This window comes from Thalia democratica, unplaced genomic scaffold (assembly GCF_965202585.1).
Source record: "Thalia democratica unplaced genomic scaffold, ktThaDemo2.hap1.1 HAP1_SCAFFOLD_487, whole genome shotgun sequence".
Lineage (NCBI taxonomy): Eukaryota > Metazoa > Chordata > Thaliacea > Salpida > Salpidae > Thalia > Thalia democratica.
Window position 1 is genome coordinate 11,625 of NW_028139530.1, and position 25,097 is coordinate 36,721.

The following is a 25,097-nucleotide window of genomic DNA, read 5'->3' on the forward strand; positions in this document are numbered from 1 at the left end:
TTTATTAGCCTCTGCTTTTACTGGACTTTCTAAAATTTAAACCGAAAAAGTTACACATTTTTTTTTGATAACAGTGAAAACACCAAAAATAATTAATTTTTTTTTATGTCTTTAAATTATGTTTATTTTTGTAAAATGTAAATATATATAAAATGAAAACGTAAAAATGTATAAAGTTGTTTATAGAAGTGATAAAGTGCGCATTTTAATAATATGCGCAAATAATGCGCAACAAAAGTTTTAACCTTAAAAATTACTTAATAGCAAACAAAACTATTAAATTCTTATTAATCACTTAGTTTAAATCAGCTAAATATTTGTGTGTTTTTGGTTTTCTAAATATTGCGCTTGTAAACTAATAACACTCAACAAATTGTTTCTTCTCATGCATTTACTTAAAATAAGTTTGTTCCATCTAAACAAAAAACTATTAACATATATGTTGTTTTTGAACAACAAAAAAACGCTCAAAAAGTTTGCTTTAAAGACCTAGTGTACGAAAAAACCTTTCTGCTATCGAGTCGTACAAAACATTATTATACAACTTCTTACGAGCTAAAAAATTTATATTTTTCAATCTACACTTTTAAACCTTAATAAAATAAAACGATCAATAAAATGAAAGAATAAAATGAAAAATTTCAACGAAAATTAACAAAGTTATGTGTTTACTTAATAAAGTTGTATTCATAATGTACTTAAAAACTTGTGTAATAAGATAAAAATCAAAATAAAGTCTTATCCTAAAACTTAAAAAAAAAAGTAGAGAACATTTTTAAACTTAAAAAAACTAACTTTAACTTAATTTATAAAACAAGATACACAATACTAATAGCAGACGTGAAAATACTTGAAATATAGGTCACAACTTTTTAAAAAAAGGTAAAATTGTGACAAGCTGAAATACTTTTAAGTTTAGTTTTATCAGTACTTTATGCTAAAATTTTAACTTTAATTTTTCTAATACTTGATTTAAATACTTAAACAAGTTTATATTTGAATAAATAAATAGAAAAACAAATACTGTAAAATTTTTATTAATTTAAAAAGAGTTAAGTTTGATCATAAACTTTACTAAACCTTTCTAATAAATTACATAATATTAAGTACTGTAACAGTTACTCATTATGCACTTAATGAGAAAAAAACAATAGATATTGAATATAATAACAACAAAAAATTTTCTTCTATTAATGTTTTTTTTGAAAAGTTTTCTAAGCCCAAAAATGTAATTATAAAAAAGAAAAAAAAATTCTAGGTTTTTTAGAAAACCAGATTAATTTATTATAAGTTAAATTGAGACAAGTAATCTTAGCTTACCATTTATTTATGTACTTAACTCTCTGTTAAAAAGTACATCTACCACTAAATTATTACATAGGCACACTTGAGAAACATATATAAACCAGTTTGTAAATATTCTGAAGTTAGTTCAAAATAGTAAATACTATAAATTATCAAACGAATAGCCAGATAGAAAACGCTGCAACGGTTTAGTTCGAGTTTGTTTACCATAAGCAAATCTAATACCTCACTAAGTTCTGTAATAATACTTTACTATCATTTAGGCGTGTGTTTTTTTTTTTTTGAATGCTTTGTATAACATTTTATCATCTGCAAAGCTGAATACGTTGAGCCAAACAAGTAAGAATTTTAAAATGTAAATTTTTTCAGTAGCATTGTATGTATTGTATGCAATAAAGTGCTTATTGCAACGTTAATTTAAAATTAATATAAGTCATACAAAATACATACTATATGTGTCTATGCATTTATTTTTTAATCGTCAAAATTGTTTAGTTATAAAAATTAATTTTATTTTTAAATATCGAAAAAAAATTGCTTTGTACTATTGGTTTACAATCACATGATTAAAAAAAAACAAATAAATGCAAACATTTAGCTGATTTTAATTTTGTTGTTATGAGGTTTTGAAAATATTTTCAAATGAATACTTTTTAAAGTTTTGAGGTTAAAAGCTTCACCTAAAGTTTACTATGCGCAATTTATCAATTTCTAATATAACTTTTAAACAACAATTTTAATTAAAAACACATAGACACGCGATAAGAACTCGATTTCTGCACTTGTAACGAAAATGAATGATGAGCTTTTTGAGGTATTTTACCTACAAAAATATGAATTTAGTTTAGTTTAAATACCACAAAAACATATAGTTCAAGTTTGTAACTAGCACGGTAATCATATCCATTACGTTCTTTCTGTGTAAAAAATGTTTAAATTTATGATTGATTACTTCATTATAATAAAACGTTTCACAAAAGATAATAAACGTGATTTAAAAAAGTCTTATAAAGTTAATAAAATGTTTCTTTATAGATTAAGCTTGATTAGCTTAAGAAAGTTACACACATTTTAAAAGGTTTTCAATAGTTTGGTTTCAAGTTATAGAAATTGTAATAAAAGTAGTCATAGCTATTTATAAATTTGAAATTTCTATAATTTTACTAAAACTAAAAGTATAAGGAAAGCTAAAACTGTGACCCGCGAAGCTTTTGAGATTTGAAGCTCGGTCCGCCATAACAATATGTCTGCCTTTGCTATAGACTATTTTGCTACTCGTACTTTAGCTATCTATTTGTAATTTACAAAAAAAAAACTGTGTTACAAAATCAATTGTTGATTAAAACTCATTTTTTTTTAGTTGTTGGAAATTTTAAAACTCTTAGCTTAATGAATTTTAAGTTTTAATTTAAAGCTTTCGTTTTTGTATTAAAATATTCATTTCAACCTAAAGAGTTTAAAAAGATACTTAAAGTTTGTGAATCATTTTATTTAAAGAAATTTACGTAATCATTTCAGTTTAATTCCAACTTATATTTGTATAAATATCACTTTTGTTAGAGTGTTTTATCAAAAAATTATAAGTTGTACAGAACACACTTACAAAACAAATTTTTAAATGAAAATTAAAAGTGTTAAATTTTCATTTTTTAAATAGCTTTAACCACGAATGTGTTTTCTCCGGATTTTGTATGTTCATACAAAACTTTGTAGCTTAGATATTTTTCGACAAATTCTGAAAAATTTTCATAAACGTTTTATTTTTTGTTAGGGTAAAGTTAGTTAAGAGTAAAGGTTGAAATGTTATTACTCTACTGCTACATTTTAACTGTATCTCATTTGCTAGAAACTTTTTCTCATCGAAAAAACAGTAAATAAATACAGTACTGCAGCAGACAAAGAAAGTACATATCAAAAAATTCAAGCACTATCTATCAGTTTTCTGCGTGGAGAATTCTCCAACTAGTACATTTCATTTATGAAGTCCATTCATGGTTGTTAAGGTTCTAAAATCAAGACTGTAAGACTGTAATAAAAATGTTTTAAACTTGTTTCAGTTGCGTAATGTTTCTATGATCGTAAATGATAATTATATAAAATCAACATTTCATATTTTGTCCAGATTTCACATTTTATTTTACTTATTGAATTCCGTTTTAAAATAATAAGGATTCTTACTAGCAGGTATTACAAAAATATTCAAATATTAGAAAAAAAATTAAAAAAAATGTCGAAAGATTCAAACTATGCGAAATCAGTAGAATGGAAATGTTTCGGGTCATTAATTTTAGTTTCAGTCGCTGAATTATTGAATTTTTCTGCATTTATTTCACTTGAAGGTAAAGTTTGTTAGAATATTTTACAGTTTTAACATGTTTTAGAAAGAACAAGATTAAATACTAGTTTAAATAAAACAAAGACTGAAAACCGAATACGTTGTTTAAGCTGTATCTATAATGCTTTTATTTTATTATAAATGTTTATAATTTTTAATTGGTAAACGTTTGGTTTTTTATTTGAATTTTTAACCGAACAATTTGTTTTCGTTTTGTGTAAAATTGCACTTTAACTTATGTATTCGCAAAAGTAGTAAAAATTTTATAAGTTTTTTATACTCCTTTTTTTTTGGAATATTCTTTATGAAGATTTTTTGTTAAATTTAAAATAAAGCTAACAAAGCAATATTTATAGAGCATGTTATATAGTAATACAAATTGGTTTAAAACAGAAAATTTAAAACATTACCAGCTTGTAATGCTTTCAGTTGCAAAAAGAAAGAAAAGTTTATTTTTTAGTAAAATTTTGTAAACTAAATACAGCATTTGCAAACTAAGTAGCAATATACATATTTGAAAATATTTCGGTTTTATTTTTATAAACCAGTAAAACAGTTTTTATATTGTATAACGTTTAAAAGTTATAAATGCTGGTCAATCACAAAAACACTACTATTTGCGTTTATTATTATTTCAAAGCAATTCAAAAGCTTTAAATTTTAACTACTCTCTTTTAAAAAAGTTGTGAATTAATCAATAACTAATTAAGTTTCCTTAACTCTAACTTTTTGGGGCTCATAATTGTCTCTATTTAAACAAAGTATTATTTTTACAACTAAGATCTTACTTGTTAATTAAATTGCTAATAGTACTTAAAATTTTTTGTTAAAAGTTTTTGTTTATCAAACAGAACACTTTTTAATGCTTTTCTGTTATTACTCTTTTTAAGTTTTTAAGGCTACAAGTAAATTAGGTTCTTATTATCTGAATGCAAAACAACTTAAACAACCGACTTATTTATGAAATCACTATAGAAATATATTCTAACAACTCTTTATCTTAAATAACTTATAACCAACGGTTTTTGCAAGTATTTCGTTGTTATTTGAACTTAATAACTTTAAAAAACCTAGTAAACTACCTTGTTTTAGGTTTGCAAAGCAATTTGAACAAGAAAGTCGGGATGATCGCATTGGGTCTCTTGTACCTGACCTTTCTCACAACTTCCATGTTCTTGCCCCCCCTAGTGATGAACATGCTCGATTGCAGGAAAATTCTCTGCATTTCAACTCTCGCGTACGCAACCTACACTGCCGGTTTGTTGGCGTTGTTGTCTATGAAATGTTTTTATTGACTACGAACTTTATTGTTTTTTAATACGAAACCTGCTTACAGTCGTTTAATGAAAAAATACTAAACATTCGTTTTGAATTCTTATATATTTTTATATCTAAATTCATTTTAATGAAAAGTCTAATTAGCTTATGAAATGTAAGCCGCTATTAAATAATGCTTCTCAAAATCTATAAATTTAAAGTTCATACAACTTAAACTTAATTTCTTAAAATCAGACGATTAATAGTCTAAGGCTAATAAACCATTGTATTTGCAACCGCTAGATTTAAAAACTCAATTTGTAGCAACCACGCTTATATAGCTACTGAGCATTAAATGCATAAAATATGATTGAAAAACAAAAAATATTTTCTATTAGCATATTTTTAGACAGTTTTAAGCATCAATATTTTGTCAGAAACTTAACAAAATTTTGTCGTTTAAAATAAAATGTTGTTAATGCTTCATTATTATTCTTTATCTATTTATTAATACTTTTTTTATTTATATAAATCAGTGATTAACTTACTGTACAAATTAAATTTCACATATAACTTTTTTTTATACAAAGCTATTATAACGACTCAGTTGTGTTTAAATATATTACTTTTCATATATTAAAGATAATTATAAACTAGTAAGACCAAAAACCATAAATAAACAAACTTCGCTTCAGTTTATAACTTTTTTCGCAGCAAATTTCTACCCGGTCGCTCACACCATCGTTCCCGCCGCCGTGTTGCTGGGGACGGGCGCCTCGTTGTTATGGAGCAGCGTGCGGGTCTACGTGGCCAAGGTTGCGGTGTGGCACGCCACCGCGCGGCAGAAAAGCGCGGAAAAAACCACCTACTTGTTCTTCGGCGTCTTCTTCGCCGTTTTCTCGTTCGCCGTCATCGTCGGCAACCTCGTCATCTCCTTCCTCGCTTCCGTGTCGAGTGACGTCACGACGAGCAACACGACGTCGTACAATTTCACCGACTGCGGGCTGTTTTACACAATGGGTGAAGCTCCCCACAACTCCTCAACCTCGTCAGATGTGAACTCCCTTCCGAGGGAGAAAGTAAAGTTGGGCTTGGGCGTCTTCCTGGCCATGCAGCTGGTCGGCGCCCTCTTGTGCCTGTTCCTCTACGAAACCGAACCCAGTTTCCGTGGCAACGACATAAAAGCAGCAGAAGGGAAATCCCCCGAAATTAAAGAAAAGAAAAGCACGTTGAGGCTGCTGAAGCTGATCTTCAAGGTTTTGAGGAGGGACAAGCCCGCATTGCTGCTCATGCCCATCACCATGAGGGGGGGTTTTTTGTGGGCGTTCGTCATGGGCCAGTTCACCAGCGCCTGGATCTCCTGCGCCATTGGTTAGTAAATATTTTGTGAATACTAGTTGATTTAATTGAAAAAAGTTTCTTTGTACAGAAACGAAATTTCTAAATATTTCAGGCGTTGTGGTAGTTTGAAATGTGAAAGCATAACTACTGTAAGTTTTTTTTCTTGATCTTCAAACTTTATAAGAATTAAAGAGAATTGTGTATTAAAAAAAATTCAGTCATATGGACAAGTATTTAAAATTTAAACTGTTGTTTATACCAAGATTAAGTTATTAAACTTTATAAATATTCAGTTAAATTTTTTGTCTAAATATGTATATATTAACAAGTTGATTTAAAGTTACTGTTCCTCAAGCAGAAAAGTAAAAATTCCAAAAAGCTAAAAAATAGTATCAAATAAAAATACGACAATATAATGAAACTGAGAAGCTTAATTTTTCTTTTTTATTTATACCAAATGCGTTACAGGCACTTTAAGCTTTATTTTACATTTTAAGGAATTACTCACGTGACGAACTGCATGGCGGTGTTGGGGGCGGCGATGGCATTGAGCAGTTTCTCCTCCGCTTACCTCGCCAAAAAAATCCCCGTCTCCATGGTGATCCTGGTCACGGCCGCCCTGGAAACCTGCATCCTCGTCGTCCTGCTCGTGTGGCGGCCCAGTGACGTCATATGGGTTTATTACGTCATCGCAGGAGGGTTAGGGGTGACCAACGGAATCATGAAGTCACAAGTTGGTACATTGATTAGAACTGTATGAGCTGTTTGCAATAATCTTATGTTTTGTAGCGGGTTAAAGGTGTTTTATTCAGTAAAAAATGTATTTGAAAATGTATTATACTGATAAAGACACTTAATTAAGCTTCACTTAAAAACTTATAACTTTAATACAGACCCCAATAAACAACTCAAACTATAAGTTATACTACACCAAGGTTTCCCTTTTTCACTTGCACAAACGCCTTATTTTCAGTAAACTAAATCATGATCGCCCCACTCATTTCAAACCCCACAATATCAACTTCTAAATCTTCAGTGAATTGTGCCTGGCAGCTTATACTTTTTCTCAATACAAACCCGAGGTTCTACAGTCTAAGTTTCAGATTTTTCGTGAAACGCATCGAAGTTTCAGCCCCCTTCAAGTCCGCTGATTTGCCTAAGGGAGCAGAACTACTTGATCAACTTTTTACTGAGATTCTATAAGTCCTCTTTGTGAGTGTGAGTTGAAATTAAACATAAAACATTTAAAAACAGATTTAGAGCTGCATATAATTTTACATTAGAATCATAAGAGTTGTCTGATGTCTGATAAGCTTGTATTTTCGTTTGAAGCAGGATAAAGGTGTTTTAATAAGTAAAATGTATTTTAAATTGTGTTATATATCAAAGACACTTGAATGTTCAACGAAGTAGTTTAAGTTAAAAACTTATAATTTTAGTACAGATTGCTGATTCCAACATACAACTTAAACTATAATTTGTACTACATCAAGGTTTCCTTGATTCACTTGTACAAACGCCCCATTATTAGTAAATAAAATACTCATTTCAAGCTCCAGAATGCATAACATTATTAAGTTCTAAATCTTCTGTGAACTGTGCCTAAGACCTTTTTCTCTTTAATAAAAACATCAGAACGTACAGTCGAAGTTTTTGTGAAAAATATCTTAGTCAGCCCCCTGACTTGCTAAAATGTCTCCTAAGGGGATGGTAGAGGGCCATAGGGGGCAACATAGGATACTTTGGGAAACTTCACGAATAACTTTTTACAAGTATTCTTAAAATCAGTTTTAGAGCTACGAGTTTAATTTAAACACGACCGCAGTTGCCTTTTTAATTGAAATATTTTCAAAGGTTCCCGCGCTCTACTGCCTCATCTGGACTTCCGGTGACGACCTGGTCGCCAGCTCGGCCCTTCAGAGCCTGTGGGAGTCCCTTGCGGCGACCATATTGTACGGGTTGAGCGGGGTCATGCTCCCCGTCGCCCAGCTGGCTTTCGTCATGGCAACCACCACCGTGGGCACCGGGACGCTGCTGGTTGCTTGGAGGATGCGGGACAAGGAGTCGAGGTTTTGGTAAATGTTTTATCCGCTAGGTGGCGGTGGTGTTTTGAGCTATGTTTTTTTTGGGTTTTGAAGTAGGTTTAACAAGGTTTTTTAATAGATTAACTAGTTTAATTTAGTTTATTGTCAATAAGTAATTCTAGTTAATAAAATTACCTGTGCTTTCAAAATTTAAGTAGCTTTTAAGTATAAAGTTTATGAAGGAATATTTGTTTTATACAGTTAGTTCTAGACTAGTTTGTTTATAGTAAAAGTGTTTTATTATTTTTAAAATATGAAGTTTAAAAATCTCATTTACTTAGTAGTTATTTAACAAGCTGTAATTTTCAAATAACCCTTTTATTTTCTGTAACTATTTCTTTGACAAAGTTTTTATGTTGTTATATATGTTTTAATTTTTAAAAATTTTCTGTGTCTATGTAAAGTTGTTTGTTTCCTTAAACACGTTTTAAATTCCGTCTACATTTGTCTATCGATTTTATTCAATTTTTCTTTATACTATTGTTGGTGTTTAATAAATCTTTTCATTTACATTTGTTATTGTTGTTGTTTTTGATAAGATCTAGAGAATGAGATTAGACTTATATTATATAGTAAAAGCTGAATGTAAAATATGTTAGTTTAATTTTATGGTTCAAGTATAAAAATTATAGTTTAAAAAATATTTTATTGTTTTAGACTTCTTTGTAGATTTTGTAGTTCAAACTTTTTAAAGTTTTAAATTGTTTTTACTTACACTTATATTGTTGTCAAGTTTTATTTATGCCACGTTATTTTTAAAAGTTACTTATATTTTTGAAACAAAGTTTTTTAGATAGTGTTTTTAGGCTCTTTATTATAAAATATACACTACTCAATCTTTCTGTCTGATTTGTAAAAAATAGACTAAAGTAGCATTGATTTATTAAATAAGATTGAATTTTTTTATCCGTTATGTTCTTTGAAATGTTTTGAGCTTCGGGCTATTTTTAATATATCTCTTGGGTGTTAGTATTACTTTATATTTATTACTCGGTTTCTAAATAACTTTATACAGTCAATAAAACGTAGTGACTTGTAAAGTTAGCTGCCCATTATTCATCAAAAACAGTAAGTAGAAATTTTGTAAAGGTGAGTAAAGTTCACTGTTTGTATAAATATCGCTGTTTAACACTTATTCCGGCAATTCAACAAAGAGTTTGTGTTTTCTCCATCCTAGTAACAATTTTGTGAGCTTTTAGGTTTAGATTATTCAACAAAAAAAATTTTCCAAGTTTTGACTTGCAAATTGTCAACTTGAAAATATTAATTTTAAATAAGGACTAGTATATCAACAACAAGTTCTTACTCACAAACAATGACTGTTCTCAGAACATCTTATAAAGTTTGTTTCAACCAAAAGTTAACAAAAACTAGACTTAACATTTCTGTTTAAAACTCCACTATACCTAAAGCTTATTTAAAACTTTATTGACAGTTTTAACACAGTTGTCAAAACATTAAGCTTTTAAATAATAATTTTTGTTTTCCCCGTCATATATATCGTATCTGCTTGTGCAGGTAATTTTATTATTTTTATCAATGTTTTTAAGAAGAAGTTATATAATTTTTGGGATGATGTTATTTTTTAGATACTTAACAATTACCAAAAAGCAGCTTCATTATGTTGAAAATAAGAAAAAAAGTTGTAGAAATGCTGATTAAGATTGGTTTTTGAGATAGTTAATTTCGTTAAAGCATAAAATTAATTTAAACAAGAAATTACTGTCTTTAAATTTTAACTTTTCTAATTCCAGCCGCGGGCCCATTGTGATAAAAAATTAACATTAAAGTTTTAAGTTTTTTGATATGAGTGTTTATGAAAACGCTACTAAACAAATAAATTAGAAAAATATATATATATGTATAAAAGTAACCAAAGTGTATATATAGTCTTAAGGCAGTCAAACATAAAAAATAAAAGTAGAAACTAAATAATTTGTGTCGGTACTTTATGATTACACTTAAGATACATTTTTAAATAATAACATATATTTAAAAAAAAAAACACACAAAACTGTCTAGAGTTGCTTGAAAATACCAAGTTTATAAAATCGTGTTTTTAACTATTTTTTAGTCTTGCCTATTTAACCGTTTCCTAACTTTTCTAAAATTCTGGCAAATGAAAAAAAAAACCAGTAAGAAAATTAATTAAAACTTTGTGTGTTTAAATAATCAAGTGGTTAAAATTTTCTTCTTATAAATTTAACTACTTAACAAATGTTTTTATTTATAAATAACAACATTTTATTGTCCGTTACAACATGAAACACAACAAAAAGTTTAACAAATACTTTTTCAGTGAATATTTCGAAAGCAGAAAGTAATAAAACTAAATTTTATCCTTTTAAATTTTGAAAGATAATTTGACTATAGCCCAAAAAGGGGCAACTTGTCCTAGTTTAGGAAACCCTTGTATGGATCTGTTCAGGATTTTTTTAAGTAGTGTGCAATAAAAAAATTCAGAAAGTTTTACAAGTTATGGTTTATGAAACTAGCGGAAAAATATTGCTTTGTTATTTCACTTACTATTAGTAACTTAATTATTTATTTCGGTTTTCAACTTCAAAGTAGTTTATTATAGATATTAACAACGGGCGGTGCTCAAATATGCACGAAGAGTCACTTTCTCGCAGTACCAACTTCGTACGGTAGAAAATCAACCGGCGGGAGTAATTATGACTCCTTCAAGCATTGCGCAGTTCAGGCAAGCTCATGCCTGGGTTGTTATTGATTTTTGAGCTTGCTGCCGTTCAACATTATTAATTTACTGAGACCAACAGTAACAGTTTAAACTTTGAATATCTTGTAGTGTTCAAAGAGGCCCGTATTTTTATTCTAAGTAATTTAAACTTTGTCTAACAAACGTTGCTTCGTATTACCATTAAGTATAAGCTTAAGTTCCTGTACAGATATGGAATTTATGCATACATGCTTTGTTATCTTTATTAAGAGTTATTAAATTTAAAAGTACTGTTAAAAAATTGTAGAAATTGCCAACATACTGTATTTATTGAATTAAAAAATTCAATTAAATTGAAAAACTTTCAAAATTAGAAAACCTATATTTATCACTTAAAAAATAAGAATGGTTAAAAAACCAAACTTTTTTAAATTATTAAGACTCTAAGTTACCTATCAGTAGGATTTCATTAAATTAATTACTTATAGATAAATTTTTAAAAATACTCAAGAATTACATTCAATTGGTTATGTACTATAGATGACGATCTTTTTTATTTTAAAATTAAACGCTTAAATATACGTTATCTAAATTGAACAGATTTATTTTAAAAATAGCAACAAATATTAAATTATGTATTAGTCCAAAACAATAAGTTACTTAAACGTGTAAAGTGTTTTCAATAGATAATAAGCTTAGGTACTTTTACGCAACAAAAACCAATAATGTTTTCTGTCAACTCAAACTCTTCTTCACACCATTGATCTTTGCCAATGTCGTAGCACCAATATGATCGCGAGTAGGCACTGTAGGCAACAATCTTTTCACCGATTGAAACAACTCTGAAGCGGCTTGATTTCTGATCTCTTCTCACCGGTCTCTTGATCAGCGCGAACTGCTGGCAGTCGGAATCAAAGACTTCGCAGCTTTCACGAGAGGGATAGAATGCGGGACGTGCGATTATGAACAGCTTGTTTCTGACGGCCACTTGTCCGTGATATTCTCTGGCGCCCAGCATGCTCGGCATTTGCGCCCACTCGTTCGTCTCGTGGTCGTACGCTTCGACTGCGCGCGAGTGCGCTCCGTCAACAGTCCCGCCGGAAACGACCACTTTTCCTCGGTAAGCCGAACAAGCCGCGTTGTTTCTTCTGAGCATCATCTCAGCAATTGGTTTGAACGAGCAGTCTTTCGTGTCGAACATTCTTTCAGTGTCACTTGGATTATGGACATAAGCGTCGTTACGTTTATCTCTCCTTTCACCCCCGCAAATATATATTTTGTCCATCAAAGCGCAAGCGCAAAAATTTTCCTGCTTCACGTCCTCTTGCGACACGCGCTGCCAAGTTTGGGTGAGCACAGAGTATTTGTCAACCTGTGTTACGGTTCCGAACCCGTTGAAACCATAAAGAAAATAAACTTCTGCCCTCAGATAAACTGCTTTGAAGTGGGCTCGCGTTCTTTTCATTTGCAACGCGTCAGCTTTGGAGGGTTTAAAACTTCTACCGTCCACCTTGTGCGCGTTGGTGAAAAACATTTTTCCGAAGTAGCCTCCGCAGACGAGCACGTCAAACATGTCTTGACCGCAGTACCTGTGACGAGCGGAAAGTTTGCTTTCAACTTTTTTGCTGTCAACAACGTTTTGTAAAATTGCAGCACGCTCGTCGTTTCCCGCAAAAGCCGAGCTTTCGCGCAGCAAACGCTCCAAGCTGCCGCTCGACAACAAACTGAGGCGCACTTTTGCGAAGAGATCGCTCGCGAAAGCTCTTCTGCCTTCAAAGTCGCGGCTCAGCCAACCGTTGGCTGCGTTGACGACCTCAAGCTCGGAAGTGACGTGCAGCGAAGAGCTTGAAAGTACTTTTGCAACCAGAGCAGAGCTCAGCTGCTGAAAGTTTTCAGTTTCAGCGACCACCGTGAAAAATCGTTCTATGTAGCACAGCAAAGCCTTAGAAAGGTTTTTTAAACTGAAGGTGACAGTTATCTCATAAAAGGCCGCCACATTCTTGAAACTTGTTTTCTCCGAAAACTTCGCAAATCTGGTTGCTTACTTCAACTTCACTCAGCAAAATCTTGCTTATCTTCAAATTTGAAACAGTTTTCATATCTACTGTTTTATGTGCATTTGTTAAAAAATCAATATAAATATTTTTTCAACTAAAAAAGATTGCTCAATTTACAGAGATGTAAAGAGTTTACTTAAACAGGGATGTGCCAGTGTTAAGTATTTTATTTACAACCAGGTTTCAATGACAAAAAATTGCGACCTCTTCAAGTGAATTAAAATAGTAAGCAATGTTGCTAGCCTGTAATGTTGTGTGCAGTTTACTAGTTGCAATAAACCTGGTTGCAAATAAAACAACTAATTTGCATATCTCTATTTAAAAAATCAATATAAAGTAATGGATTTAGTTATTTAATATAATTAAAGTAGAATAGGGGTAGGCAACTTTTTAATCGGCTGGCTGGGTCCGAAAAAAATATTTTTTGGCGAGCCGAGCATTTTGAGTTATTAATCTACTGGATCCAGTATACGGATCCAACAGAATAATAATTTTTTAAAAACCGGGTCTTAATTAGAAACTACTATTATTCGGCCAGATACTAATTTTATGGGTCTAATAGATCATTATTGCAAAATCATTTCTTTCACAAAAATTTCACAAGTATGACATTTTAAGTGTTTATTAAGTACTCAGATTATTATATTTATTATAACCCTGAAAAGCAAAAGCACTAATACTAATTTTATAAATACAAAACTATGATTACTAAAAATTACTTGAGACAAACTTTGACTTGCTAAGTTTAGCATTAAGTTTTTAAATTCTTTAAATTTTGAATTTCTAAATGTAATGTCATACTAAAGTTCATCGTCACATCAAACTTAATGAAAAATAAAATTATGATATAAATGTACTTCTCCGCTTATAACACTGACTGTTCTATATTTGCAAACTGTTGGTAAATAATTCAAGTTGTTCTTACTGAGACTGAAAAACACAGTATAAGTTTTAACTTTAATACCTTTTCTACAGAGTAATGTTTATTAGCGAAAGTAACCTTTCTATTAAGTTGGTATTCAATTCGTTCACATGCCTAAACAAATGTAGCATGAATCTGAGAGACAATTCATATTTGAAAAATGATTTGAATTATTTTAATTTCATTTCACTCAAAAATAACTAATTAGCGGTTTTCGGTCCCAAACGTGTCTTATGAATTTTTTAAACAATATAAAAATTTAAAGTTGAGTAGTTGACTGAAAACAGATGTGAACTGCTGTTTGGAAAATGATAAAAACTACTTTTTTTGATATCAATTTAAACAACTCTCTGTTTTTTCAGGAAGACTTTGACTTTTGACTCGTCAATATTTTATTAGTGTTATTAAAATGATAGACTGCCAAAGGTAGATAAGTAAAATATCAGATTTAAATAAAAGTTTTGCTTTGGGTAATTTGAAAAAAGAATATTCCAACTGAGTTTGAACAAAACAAAAACATTAGGACAAAACGGTGTTTTTATAACTATACACAAATATAAAATAAAAACACTTTCAAACATGCAATCGAAGTCTAATTATTACAATTTGTGTAGTAAAAGTATGGTATAAAGTTTGTAACATTAAACTTTGCATGCCAGTCATTTTCATCGGCGGGCCAAATTCCATTTAAATTTTAAAAAGTTAGCGGACTGGGCTTTTCAACTCTGCGGGCTTGATCCGGCCCGCGGTCAGTACGTTGCCTACCCCTAAAATAGAACGACTGTACTAGCTTTTTGTAAAAATATAAATGAGCATGTATTAAGTAAATGGTAGTAAATATTATGTAATAATTCACCTGCTTGAATTTGTTTAGTTTGAAAAATTTTTTCTTCTTCGGCAACTCTGGCTCTGCAATACCCGACAAAATTTGTTTCATTTAAGTTTTTCCAAAATTTTTCAGTTGTTGAGACTTTGCGTTTTTTGTTTATAAAATTATTCATGTTTTAACTTTAAAAAAATCCTGCTTTATAAATTAGCCCTTTAATTAAAAAAATCCAATCTGTGCACAAATAATTTTTCGTGCAAAATAGTCACTTCTGCAAAAATAACCCCTTCGTTTAAAAGTGTCTTCGTGCAGTTTTGTTTTCATGCAAAAGTGCTTACGTGCAATTTTTTCCCTCGTGCAAATTTGAATTCTATTTATAGCTTCTGCCTATAATCTGTGAAACTCAATGTGGGTCAATTTTACATCAAGACAGTTTTTCACGGAGGGTCATTGTGCACGAGTGGTAATTTTGCACTAAAGTAATAAAATTAAGTAATTTGAAAATAAAAGTGAATAAAAAGAGCTACCGATCGAGGATAAAGGTTAAGGGTAACATTGATAGTAAAAAAAAAACAATAAACTTGTAAAGAAATTCAACCCATGCAAAAGTTTTTCGTGGATAAGTGTAACTTCGTGCAAAAGGAGCTCTTCGTGCAAAATTGCTTCTTTTTGTATTTTTGACACTTACCAGTGGAATGTATCTTGTTGGAACCGGTCAACATTTCACGAGGGGACTAAATTGAACGAAGACAATTTTACACGGAAGGTCAGATTTTCACGAGTGACAGTTTTGCACGAACGGTCATTTTTGCACGAGAGTAAAAAAACAGAAAAAAGAAAGTTATAAATAAATAAATAAAATAAAAATAAATCAACAAAAACAATCAGGAGATAAAAAAGTTACTGACCGAGGGTAAGGGTTAGGGTGACAGTGATAGTAAAAATAAAACTAATAAAATTACTATAAAAAACACAAGAAGAATGAATTAAAATAAATTAATCTAAAAAAAGAGAATCGAAAAGCTACAGACCGACAGTAAGGGTTAGGGGTAACAGTGATAGTAAAAATAAAACAAAAAACAACTTATAAAAAATATAAAGCTAATTTAAAATAACTTACAGATCGAGAGTAAGGTTTAGTGATAACAGTGATAGTAAAAAAATAAATGACAATGACAATAGAACAAAAAATTAAAATTATAAAATAAAAATTCAATTTCTTGAATAAATTTTTGTGCAAAATTGAACATCCGTCCAAAAGTGTCTTTGTGCAAAAGAACCTTCGTGCAATTTTATACGCTCGTGAAAGTTTCACACCTACACGTATCTTGTATCACACACTTTTAAAGCTAAAATATGCTAAAAATATAAACTTTAAAAGATGTTTTTAATCTATAAGATATTATTTTAAATGGTTAATAACAACTTAAACCCCTCACATAAAAACTTAAGTAAAATTTTTTACATAAGTGTAGCTTAATAAATTTTTTTATTAAAAATATTCTTATATATCATAAGTTAAAATAAATATTTTTTTTATACTTTTACATAAAAATTTCAGCTTGGTATACTTTTTTATAATATGATTAAATTTAGATCGCATTTAAACTTATATTAAAAACTTTTTTTTAAAATATAGTTATAGTATTTCTATAAATTTTTTAAATAGTTTAGATATTAAAATCATGTTTTATTAATGTTACAAAATAAGTTCTGCATAAAAAACATATAATAATGCAACTATAACAATGTTTTCTTTCTTCATTTAATAGAAAAATAGAAGTTAAAAAGATAATTTTGATCCTTTATTGTAATTTATTATAAATTATCACTGGTCTTCACAGTGTACACTAGTGCACACTACTGTACACGAAATTTATTTTGGGGTTCATGAATCGTAATGTGAAAAATTATCCTAAATTTTGAAACTTTTACTAGATATTCTGCTGTTGATATTGAAAAATAAAAAAGGTCTTAGCTCTGAGTAGTTTTAAATGGTAGGTTTGAAACTTATACTAGGTGTTATAAAAAAAGAGCAATTAATAGTCCACAAGTCGTATAAGGGGGCGTCAAAAGGCCATAGATTAAAACTTACACTAGATATTATGAAGTTGATAGTAAAGAGCAAAATTAAAAGTTTTTGGTGTTTTTAATGGTAATTTTAAAACATTACTATATATTATCAAGCTTGCCAAAAATGTCGAAAACTTTCTTCAAGGTTTTTATGAATTTTTTTCATGGTTTTTATAAGTACACGGTTTTGGGACTATTTTTAGTTTGAAGCTAAGATTAAGGTTAAAAACTGTGCAAAACAATAATAACACATTAAAAAATACTGTTAAGCTACTATAAGTGTGTTTAAAAAATAATAATTTTGATGATGACAAAAAAAATTATTTATATGGTAGAAAACTGTGTCAAATTAAAGTTTTCTTACTAAACATGTAAAATATTTTTAAAATTCCCATTTTTTCCGGTTTTTAAGTGAACTTTGTTTGAAACTGCAGGTTTCTTAGTGACTTATATTAAAATTCCAGGTTTTTTAAGAAAGTTCTCAAATTCCAGCATCAATTAAGGTTTTTCTAGGTATTTGGATACCCAGCTATTTTATTATCACATTTTAAATGACTATTAAACTCCATTTTATTATGTATGAAAATGAGAGATCATCAGTTGCCTAAAAATTCCGTAAAACGTTTTTGAACAGATAAATAGAAGGTATGTATAAAAAATTAAAAAATAGTAAGCAAAACAAAAAGAAAAGTATTGAAAAGTTTTTGGCTTTTAAAAATTATGCTTTAAACTAAAATTTGTTGCATTATACTGTAAAGTATAAAATGTTATGTTAACCCTGTATAAAAAAAAAAGAAATTCAGAAGCAAGAAGTCCTTAACTTGAAACTTTTGAGTTCATATTGGAGAGGAAAAAAAGTCTTAGTTTATTTTAGTGGTAGGTTTAAAACTTACATCAAGACTGCCAAAATTTTTCAAGAAATTTCTTCCAAGTTTTTTGTATTTTTTCAAGATTTTTATAAGTACACATTTGTATGACTATTTTCAGTTCAAAGTTAAGATTAAGGTTAAAAACTGTGCAAAACAATAATAACTCATTAGAATTATACTATTAAGCTACTTTAAATGTTATTTTTTTAATTAAAAAAAATTGTTGATCAAAAATATTTTTATTTATATGGTAGAAAATGGTGTCAAATTTAAATTTTCTTATTTATTATGAAAAAAATGTTTAAAATTCCCATGTTTTCAGGTTCTTTAAAATACTTTGTTCAAAATTGCAGGTTTTTTAGTTATTTTTATTAAAAAATCAAGGATTTTCCAGGTTTTATTTTGTCTAAACTATCTAATTACAGGTTTTTACAGGTATTTTAGATACCCTGTGTTATATTTTATTATCACAGTTATAAATGTCTGTTTTACTTTTATAAAAACATATATAAAAGATCATAAGTTGCCTGATTATTCTATAAAAAGTTTTTGAACAAATAAATAAAAAAAGATCTACAAAAAAACAAAATACTGACAATCAAAACAAAAAAATAAAGAAAAGAAAAGTATTGAAAAATCTATGGTTTAAAAAATATGGCTTAAATAACCTTATGCTTTAAACTAAAAATTGTTGCTTTATAATGTAAAGTATGAAATGTTATGTTAACCTTGTATTATAGAAAACAATTGGACTTTTAGAGGACCACAAGGCTATGATTTGAAGCTTACACTAAATATTTTGATTGATGAGTTGATAATGAAAAACAAAAAAAAAAGGTATTTCGTAGTTTTTTGATAAACTTTGTTTGAGTGTAAAAAAAGTTTGGAAAACCCTGCACTAGATATTACGGGAAATTTGAAATTTATTCTAGATATTTTCACATTGAGGTGCACAAAATTATTATTTTGCATTTTAGGGTGCACAGATTTTGATAAGCTTGGAGACCACTGCTTTATATAACTACTTGTAAGAAAAATTATTTTATCAATTACTTATCTTTTTAGGTAAAGTTTATTTTAACTTTAACTACAAGAAACTGTATTTTTTTTACTAAGTAAACAAAATGGCTTTTTTTTTTTGCCTGAGCCAAAGTTGTAGTGTAATTAACCAGGAGAGTCACTAAAGTATTTTATTTATTATTGTTGTCATTATTAATAGAAAACTGATATTCATGAGGCTCAGGGTTAGCCGAAAGGGGCGGATTCATCTATTCGAGGGCGAAAATATGTAATCAGATTATTTTTACTTTTTATGAAATTGCAGAAATTTGCTAAAAATAACTTTCACAGGGTTCCCTTGTATTTATAACGAAAAACTTTAAAAATTCCTAGGAATAACTGACGGGAGTTTAAAATTTTGCTAGATGTTCTAAGGTTTGCCTTAAATAACAAAATTTACTTTATTAGAAGCCTGCTTTTATTGCATTTTTGGTCAACACTATTCAAAATTTTAACTTAATAATGTCAACTGCTGCTGAGGTAAAAGCTAGATTCTACTTTAAAAGTTTTCAATCTCCATCTGCAAATTTATATATACTATCTGGAACGGGACGAATATGAACTAAGACACTTTTGCATCAAAGGTCAAATATGAGCTAAGACTTTTTTTGCTTGAAAGGACATATATGAACGAAGACAGTTTTGTACAAAGGGTTACTTTTACATGAGGGGTCACTTTTGCACGAAGGTTCATTTTTCCACGAGAGCTCGATTTTGTACTTTTTAATTGCGTGAAATATTTTCAAAGGTTCCCGCGCTCTACTGCCTCATCTGGACTTCCGGTGACGACCTGGTCGCCAGCTCGGCCCTTCAGAGCCTGTGGGAGTCCCTTGCGGCGACCATATTGTACGGGTTGAGCGGAGTCATGCTCCCCGTCGCCCAGCTGGCTTTCGTCATGGCAACCACCACCGTGGGTAGACTTTGTAGTTCACATTTTTAAAAGTTTTAAAGTGTTTTTACTTAAACTTATATTATTTTCAAGTTTTATTTATGCCACGTTATTTTAAAAGTTACTTATATTTTTGAAACAAAGTTTATATTATAGTGTTTTTAGGCTCTTTATTATAAAAGATACACTACTCAATCTGTCTGTCTGATTTGTAAAAAATAGACTAAAGTAACATTGAGTGACTAAATAAGTAAGGATTTAATTATGACTAGTACAAATTACTTAAGCAAACCGACATCCATAACTTATATTCGCTGAGCTTTAGATATTTTTTTAGCGCTTATAATAAAACTTAAGTTTATTTCTTAAATGTTATTAAGATCAAAAATTCTTAATTTCACCTTAAAGCTATTTTCACCTTTTTCAAAGTTAGAAGTTTTTAAACATTTTCAACAATTATAGAAAAAAACTAGTTTAGTCGCAAAACTTTATTAAAAAGCATTATAACAAGTTTTGAAGTTTTTTTTTGGTTATAAGGTTTAAGGATTAAGTTAAATAAAAAATCTGTATTTTATCATCTGGTCCTAATTAATTTTGTTTTAAAATCATACGTTTAGTTAATTAAAAAATGTTTTTAAAGATAACTCCATATGCGGCCCGCAATGTATTTATTAGCTAAAATTTACCTTTAAAACATTAAAAAGAAGTTTGATCAAAACTTAAAGTTAGGATTTTAATCTAATGATTAATAGTGCTTTCTTATTGACTACTTTATCATTGTTTGTTTTCAAAAGTAAATTTAACTGCTTATTAAAACCATTTTATATACAATGCGGTCCGTGACCACTTTTAAAGTAAAATTGGCATGTTACTTATAAAACATAATGACTCTTGTTCTAATGTAATAATGTTATTAGTTTACCTTTAATAAGCATTATCAAAAAATGAGTTACAAAATGTACAGACCGGACTTGGTAAAAAGAACTGCCCCCCCTAGTGATGAACATGCTCGATTGCAGGAAAATTCTCTGCATTTCAACTCTCGCGTACGCAACCTACACTGCCGGTTTGTTGGCGTTGTTGTCTATGAAATGTTTTTATTGACTACGAACTCTACTGTTTTTTAATGTGAAACCTGCTTACAGTCGTTTAATGAAAAAATACTAAACATTCGTTTTGAATTCTTATATATTTTTATATCTAAATTCACTTTTATGAAAAGTCTAATTAGCTTAAGAAATTAGCCAATATTTATTTCGGCCATCATCAACAATGTTGAGATGTTTTATGCCATCGATAATAAACAATGAACTTTACCGCAAGATCAACAACAACAGCATCCGAGACAATCCTACGACCGGTTTCGTCCTTATTAGGACTCATCTGATGAGTCCTAATAAGGACGAAACCGGTCGTAGGATTGTCTCGGATGCTGTTGTTGTTGATCTTGCGGTAAAGTTCATTGTTTATTAGCTTATGAAATGTAAGCCGTTATAAAATAATGCTTCTCAAAATCTATAAATTTAAAGTTCATACAACTTAAACTTAATTTCTCAAAATTGGACGATTAATAGTCTAAGGCTAATAAACCATTGTATTTGCAACCGCTATATTTAAAAACTCAATTTGTAGCAACCACGCTTATATAGCTACTGAGCATTAAATGCATAAAATATGTTTGAAAAACAAAAAATATTTTTTCTTAGCATAATTTTAGACGGTTTTAAGCATCAATACTTTGTCAGAAACTTAACAAAATTTTGTCGTTTAAAATAAAATGTTGTTAATGCTTTATTATTATTCTTTATTTATTTATTAATACTTCTTTTATTTATATAAACCAATGATTAATCTACAGTAAAAATTAATATTCTTATATAATTATTTTTCATACAAAGCTATTATAACGACTCAGTTGTGTTTAAAATATTACTTTTCGAAAAACAAGATATTTCTAAACTAATAAGACCGTTAATAAACAAACTTCGCTTCAGTTTATAACTTTTTTCGCAGCAAATTTCTACCCGGTCGCTCACACCATCGTTCCCGCCGCCGTGTTGCTGGGGACGGGCGCCTCGTTGTTATGGAGCAGCGTGCGGGTCTACGTGGCCAAGGTCGCGGTGTGGCACGCCACCGCGCGGCAGAAAAGCGCGGAAAAAACCACCGACTTGTTCTTCGGCGTCTTCTTCGCCGTTTTCTCGTTCGCCGTCATCGTCGGCAACCTCGTCATCTCCTTCCTCGCTTCTGTGACGAGTGACGTCACGACGAGCAACATGACGTCATACAATTCCACCGACTGCGGGCAGTTTTACACAATGGATGAAGCTCCCCAGAATTCCTCGTCGGAGGTGAACTCCCTTCCGAGGGAGAAAGTAAAGTTGGGCTTGGGCGTCTTCCTGGCCATGCAGCTGGTCGGCGCCCTCTCGTGCCTGTTCCTCTACGAAACCGAACCCAGTTTCCGTAGCAACGACATAGAAGCAGCAGAAGGGAAATTCCCTGAAGTTATGGATGAGAAAAGCACGTTGAGGCTGCTGAAGCTGATCTTCAAGGTTTTGAGGAGGGACAAGCCCGCATTGCTGCTCATGCCTATCACCATGAGGGGGGGTTTTTTGTGGGCGTTCGTCATGGGCCAGTTCACCAGCGCCTGGATCTCTTGCGCCATTGGTTAGTAAATATTTTGTGAATTTTAGTTGATTTAGTTGAAATAAGTTTCTAACACAGAATTTTTTTGAATAGTTCTAGGTATTGGGGTAGTTTTAAATGTGAAAGCATAACTACTGTAAGTTTTTTTTTTCTTGATCTTCAAACTTTAAGAATTAGAGAGAATTGTGTATTAAAAAAAATTCAGTCATATGGACAGGTATTTAAAACTTAAACTGTTGTTTATACCTAGATTAAGTTATTAAACTTTATAAATTTTCAGTTAAATTTTTTGTCTAAATATGTGTATATTAACAAGTTAAATTAAAGTTACTGTTCCTCAAGCAGAAAAGTAAAAATTCAAGAAAGCCAAAAATAATATTAAATAAAAATACGACAATGTAATGAAACTCAGAAGCTTAGTTTCTTTTTTATTTATACCAAATGCGTTACAGGCACTTTAAGCTTTTTTTTACATTTTAAGGAATTACTCACGTGACGAACTGCATGGCGGTGTTGGGGGCGGCGATGGCAATGAGCAGTTTCTCCTCCGCCTACCTCGCCAAAAAAATCCCCGTCTCCATGGTGATCCTGGTCACGGCCGCCCTGGAAACCTGCATCCTCGTCGCCCTGCTCGTGTGGCGGCCCAGTGACGTCGTATGGGTTTATTACGTCATCGCAGGAGGGTTTGGGGTGACCAACGGAATCATGAAGTCACAAGTTGGTAGATTGATTAGAACTGTATGAGCTGTTTGCAATAAGCTTGTATTCTGTTTTGTAGCGGGTTAAAGGTGTTTTATTCAGTAAAAAATGTATTTGAAAATGTATTATACTGATAAAGAAACTTAATTAATCTTCACTTAAAAACTTATAACTTTAATACAGACCCCAATAAACGACTCAAACTATAAGTTGTACTACACCAAGGTTTCCCTTTTTCACTTGCACAAACGCCTTATTTCCAGTAAACTAAATCATGATCACCCCACTCATTTCAAACCCCATAATATCTAGTTAAGTTGTAAATTTTCAGTGAATTTAGCCTGGGAGCTTATATTTTTTCTCAATACAAACCCGAGGTTCTACAGTCTAAATTTCAGATTTTTCGTGAAACGCATCGAACTTACAGCCCCCTTTAAGTCCGCTGATTTGCCCAAGGGAGCGGAACAGAATATTTTTAGAAACTACTAGATCAACTTTTTACTGAGATTCTATAAGTCCTCTTTGTAAGTATGAGTTGAAATTAAACATAAAACATTTGAAAATAGATTTAGAGCTGCATATAATTTTACATTAGAATTATAAGAGTTGTCTGATGTCTGATAAGCTTGTATTTTCGTTTGTAGCAGGATAAATGTGTTTTAATAAGTAAAATGTATTTTAAATTGTGTTATATTAACAAAGACACTTGAATGTTTAACGAAGTAGTTTAAGTTAAAAACTCATAATTTTAGTACAGTTTTCTGATCCCAATAAACAACTTATACTATAATTTGTACTACATCAAGGTTTCTCTGATTCACTTGTACAAACGCCCCATCTTTAGTAAATAAAAATACTCATTTCAAGCTCCAGAATTTATAACATTATTAAGTTCTAAATTTTCTGTTAATTGTGCCTAAGACCTTTTTCTCTTTAATAAAAACATCAGAACGTACAGTCGAAGTTTTTGTTAAAAATTATCTTAGTCAGCCCCCTGACTTGCTAAAATGTCTCTTAAGGGGGATTGTAGAGGGCCATAGGGGGCAACACAGGATACTTTGGCAAACTTCACGAACAACTTTTTACAAAGGTTTTAAAAGCACTTTTAGAGCTACGAGTTTAAATTAAACACGACCGCAGTTGCCTTTTTAATTGAAATATTTTCAAAGGTTCCCGCGCTCTACTGCCTCATCTGGACTTCCGGTGACGTCCTGGTCGCCAGCTCGGCCCTTCAGAGCCTGTGGGAGTCCCTTGCGGCGACGATGTTGTACGGGTTGAGCGGAGTCATGCTCCCCGTCGCCCAGCTGGCTTTCGTCATGGCAACCACCACCGTGGGCACCGGGACGCTGCTGGTTGCTTGGAGGATGCGGGACAAGGAGACGAGGTTTTGGTAAATGTTTTATCCGCTAGGTGGCGGTGGTTTTTTTAATTATGTTTTTTGGGTTTTGAAGTAGGTTTAACAAGGTTTTTTAATAGATTAACTAGTTTAATTTAGTTTACTGTAAATAAGTAATTCTAGTTAATTTAATTAACTGTGCTTTCAAAATTTAAGTAGCTTTTAAGTACAAAATTTATGAAGGAAAATTTGTTTTATTTAGTTAGTTCTTGACTAGTTTGTTTATCGTAAAAGTATTTTATTATTTTTAAAGTATGAAGTTTAAAAATCTCATTAACTTTGTAGTTATTTAACAAGCTGTAATTTTCAAATAACTCTTTTATCTTCTGTAACTATTTCTTTGACAAAGTTTTTATGTTTTTTATATATGTTTTAATTTTTAAGCATTTTCTGTGTCTATGTAAAGTTGTTTGTTTCCTTATACACGATGTAATTTCCGTCTACATTTGTCTATAGATTTTATTTTTGTTAATTTTTTTTTAATACTATTTTTAGTGTTAAATAAATCTTTTCATTTACATTTGTTATTGTTGTTGTTTTGGATAAGATCTAGAGACTGAGATTAGACTTATATTATATAGTAAAAGCTGAATGTAAAATATGTTAGTTTAATTTTATGGTTCAAGTATAAAAATTATAGTTTAAAAAATATTTTATTGTTT

At 30.4% G+C, this 25,097-nt stretch overlaps 3 protein-coding genes across 3 annotated transcripts; 2 read left to right on the forward strand and 1 right to left on the reverse strand.

The window, feature by feature from the left end:
• Positions 1 to 3,532: 3,532 nt before the first annotated feature.
• LOC145846535 (UNC93-like protein) lies at positions 3,533 to 8,317 on the forward strand. The gene is made up of 5 exons (XM_082953258.1): positions 3,533 to 3,644; positions 4,733 to 4,897; positions 5,612 to 6,268; positions 6,736 to 6,971; positions 8,093 to 8,317. Exons 1-5 carry the CDS (start codon positions 3,533 to 3,535, stop codon positions 8,315 to 8,317), a joined length of 1,395 nt encoding a protein of 464 aa, XP_082809384.1.
• Positions 8,318 to 11,681: 3,364 nt separating this feature from the next.
• Positions 11,682 to 13,101, reverse strand: LOC145846531 (kelch-like protein 7). Its single transcript, XM_082953253.1, has 2 exons — positions 13,010 to 13,101; positions 11,682 to 12,963 (listed from the first exon to the last, which is right to left on the reverse strand). The coding sequence occupies exons 1-2, from the start codon at positions 13,099 to 13,101 to the stop codon at positions 11,682 to 11,684; spliced, it is 1,374 nt and encodes a 457-aa protein (XP_082809379.1).
• Positions 13,102 to 19,270: 6,169 nt separating this feature from the next.
• Positions 19,271 to 24,433, forward strand: LOC145846532 (protein unc-93 homolog A-like). Its single transcript, XM_082953254.1, has 5 exons — positions 19,271 to 19,288; positions 19,557 to 19,718; positions 21,692 to 22,361; positions 22,822 to 23,057; positions 24,209 to 24,433. Exons 1-5 carry the CDS (start codon positions 19,271 to 19,273, stop codon positions 24,431 to 24,433), a joined length of 1,311 nt encoding a protein of 436 aa, XP_082809380.1.
• Positions 24,434 to 25,097: the final 664 nt, after the last annotated feature.

What these genes read in the sequence shown, in the direction of transcription:
- LOC145846535 (XM_082953258.1), top strand. Translation starts at nt 3,533, where the DNA reads ATGTCGAAAGATTCAAACTATGCGAAATCAGTAGAATGGAAATGTTTC. An exon ending in TGCATTTATTTCACTTGAAG is followed by an intron (nt 3,645 to 4,732) that starts GTAAAGTTTGTT and finishes ACCTTGTTTTAG; the next exon opens with GTTTGCAAAGCAATTTGAAC. An exon ending in CTGGATCTCCTGCGCCATTG is followed by an intron (nt 6,269 to 6,735) that starts GTTAGTAAATAT and finishes TTACATTTTAAG; the next exon opens with GAATTACTCACGTGACGAAC.
- LOC145846531 (XM_082953253.1), bottom strand. Translation starts at nt 13,101, where the DNA reads ATGAAAACTGTTTCAAATTTGAAGATAAGCAAGATTTTGCTGAGTGAA. An exon ending in GAAGTTTTCGGAGAAAACAA is followed by an intron (nt 12,964 to 13,009) that starts GTTTCAAGAATG and finishes TGTCACCTTCAG; the next exon opens with TTTAAAAAACCTTTCTAAGG.
- LOC145846532 (XM_082953254.1), top strand. An exon ending in TCGTCATGGCAACCACCACC is followed by an intron (nt 19,719 to 21,691) that starts GTGGGTAGACTT and finishes ACTTCGCTTCAG; the next exon opens with TTTATAACTTTTTTCGCAGC. An exon ending in ACGGAATCATGAAGTCACAA is followed by an intron (nt 23,058 to 24,208) that starts GTTGGTAGATTG and finishes ATATTTTCAAAG; the next exon opens with GTTCCCGCGCTCTACTGCCT.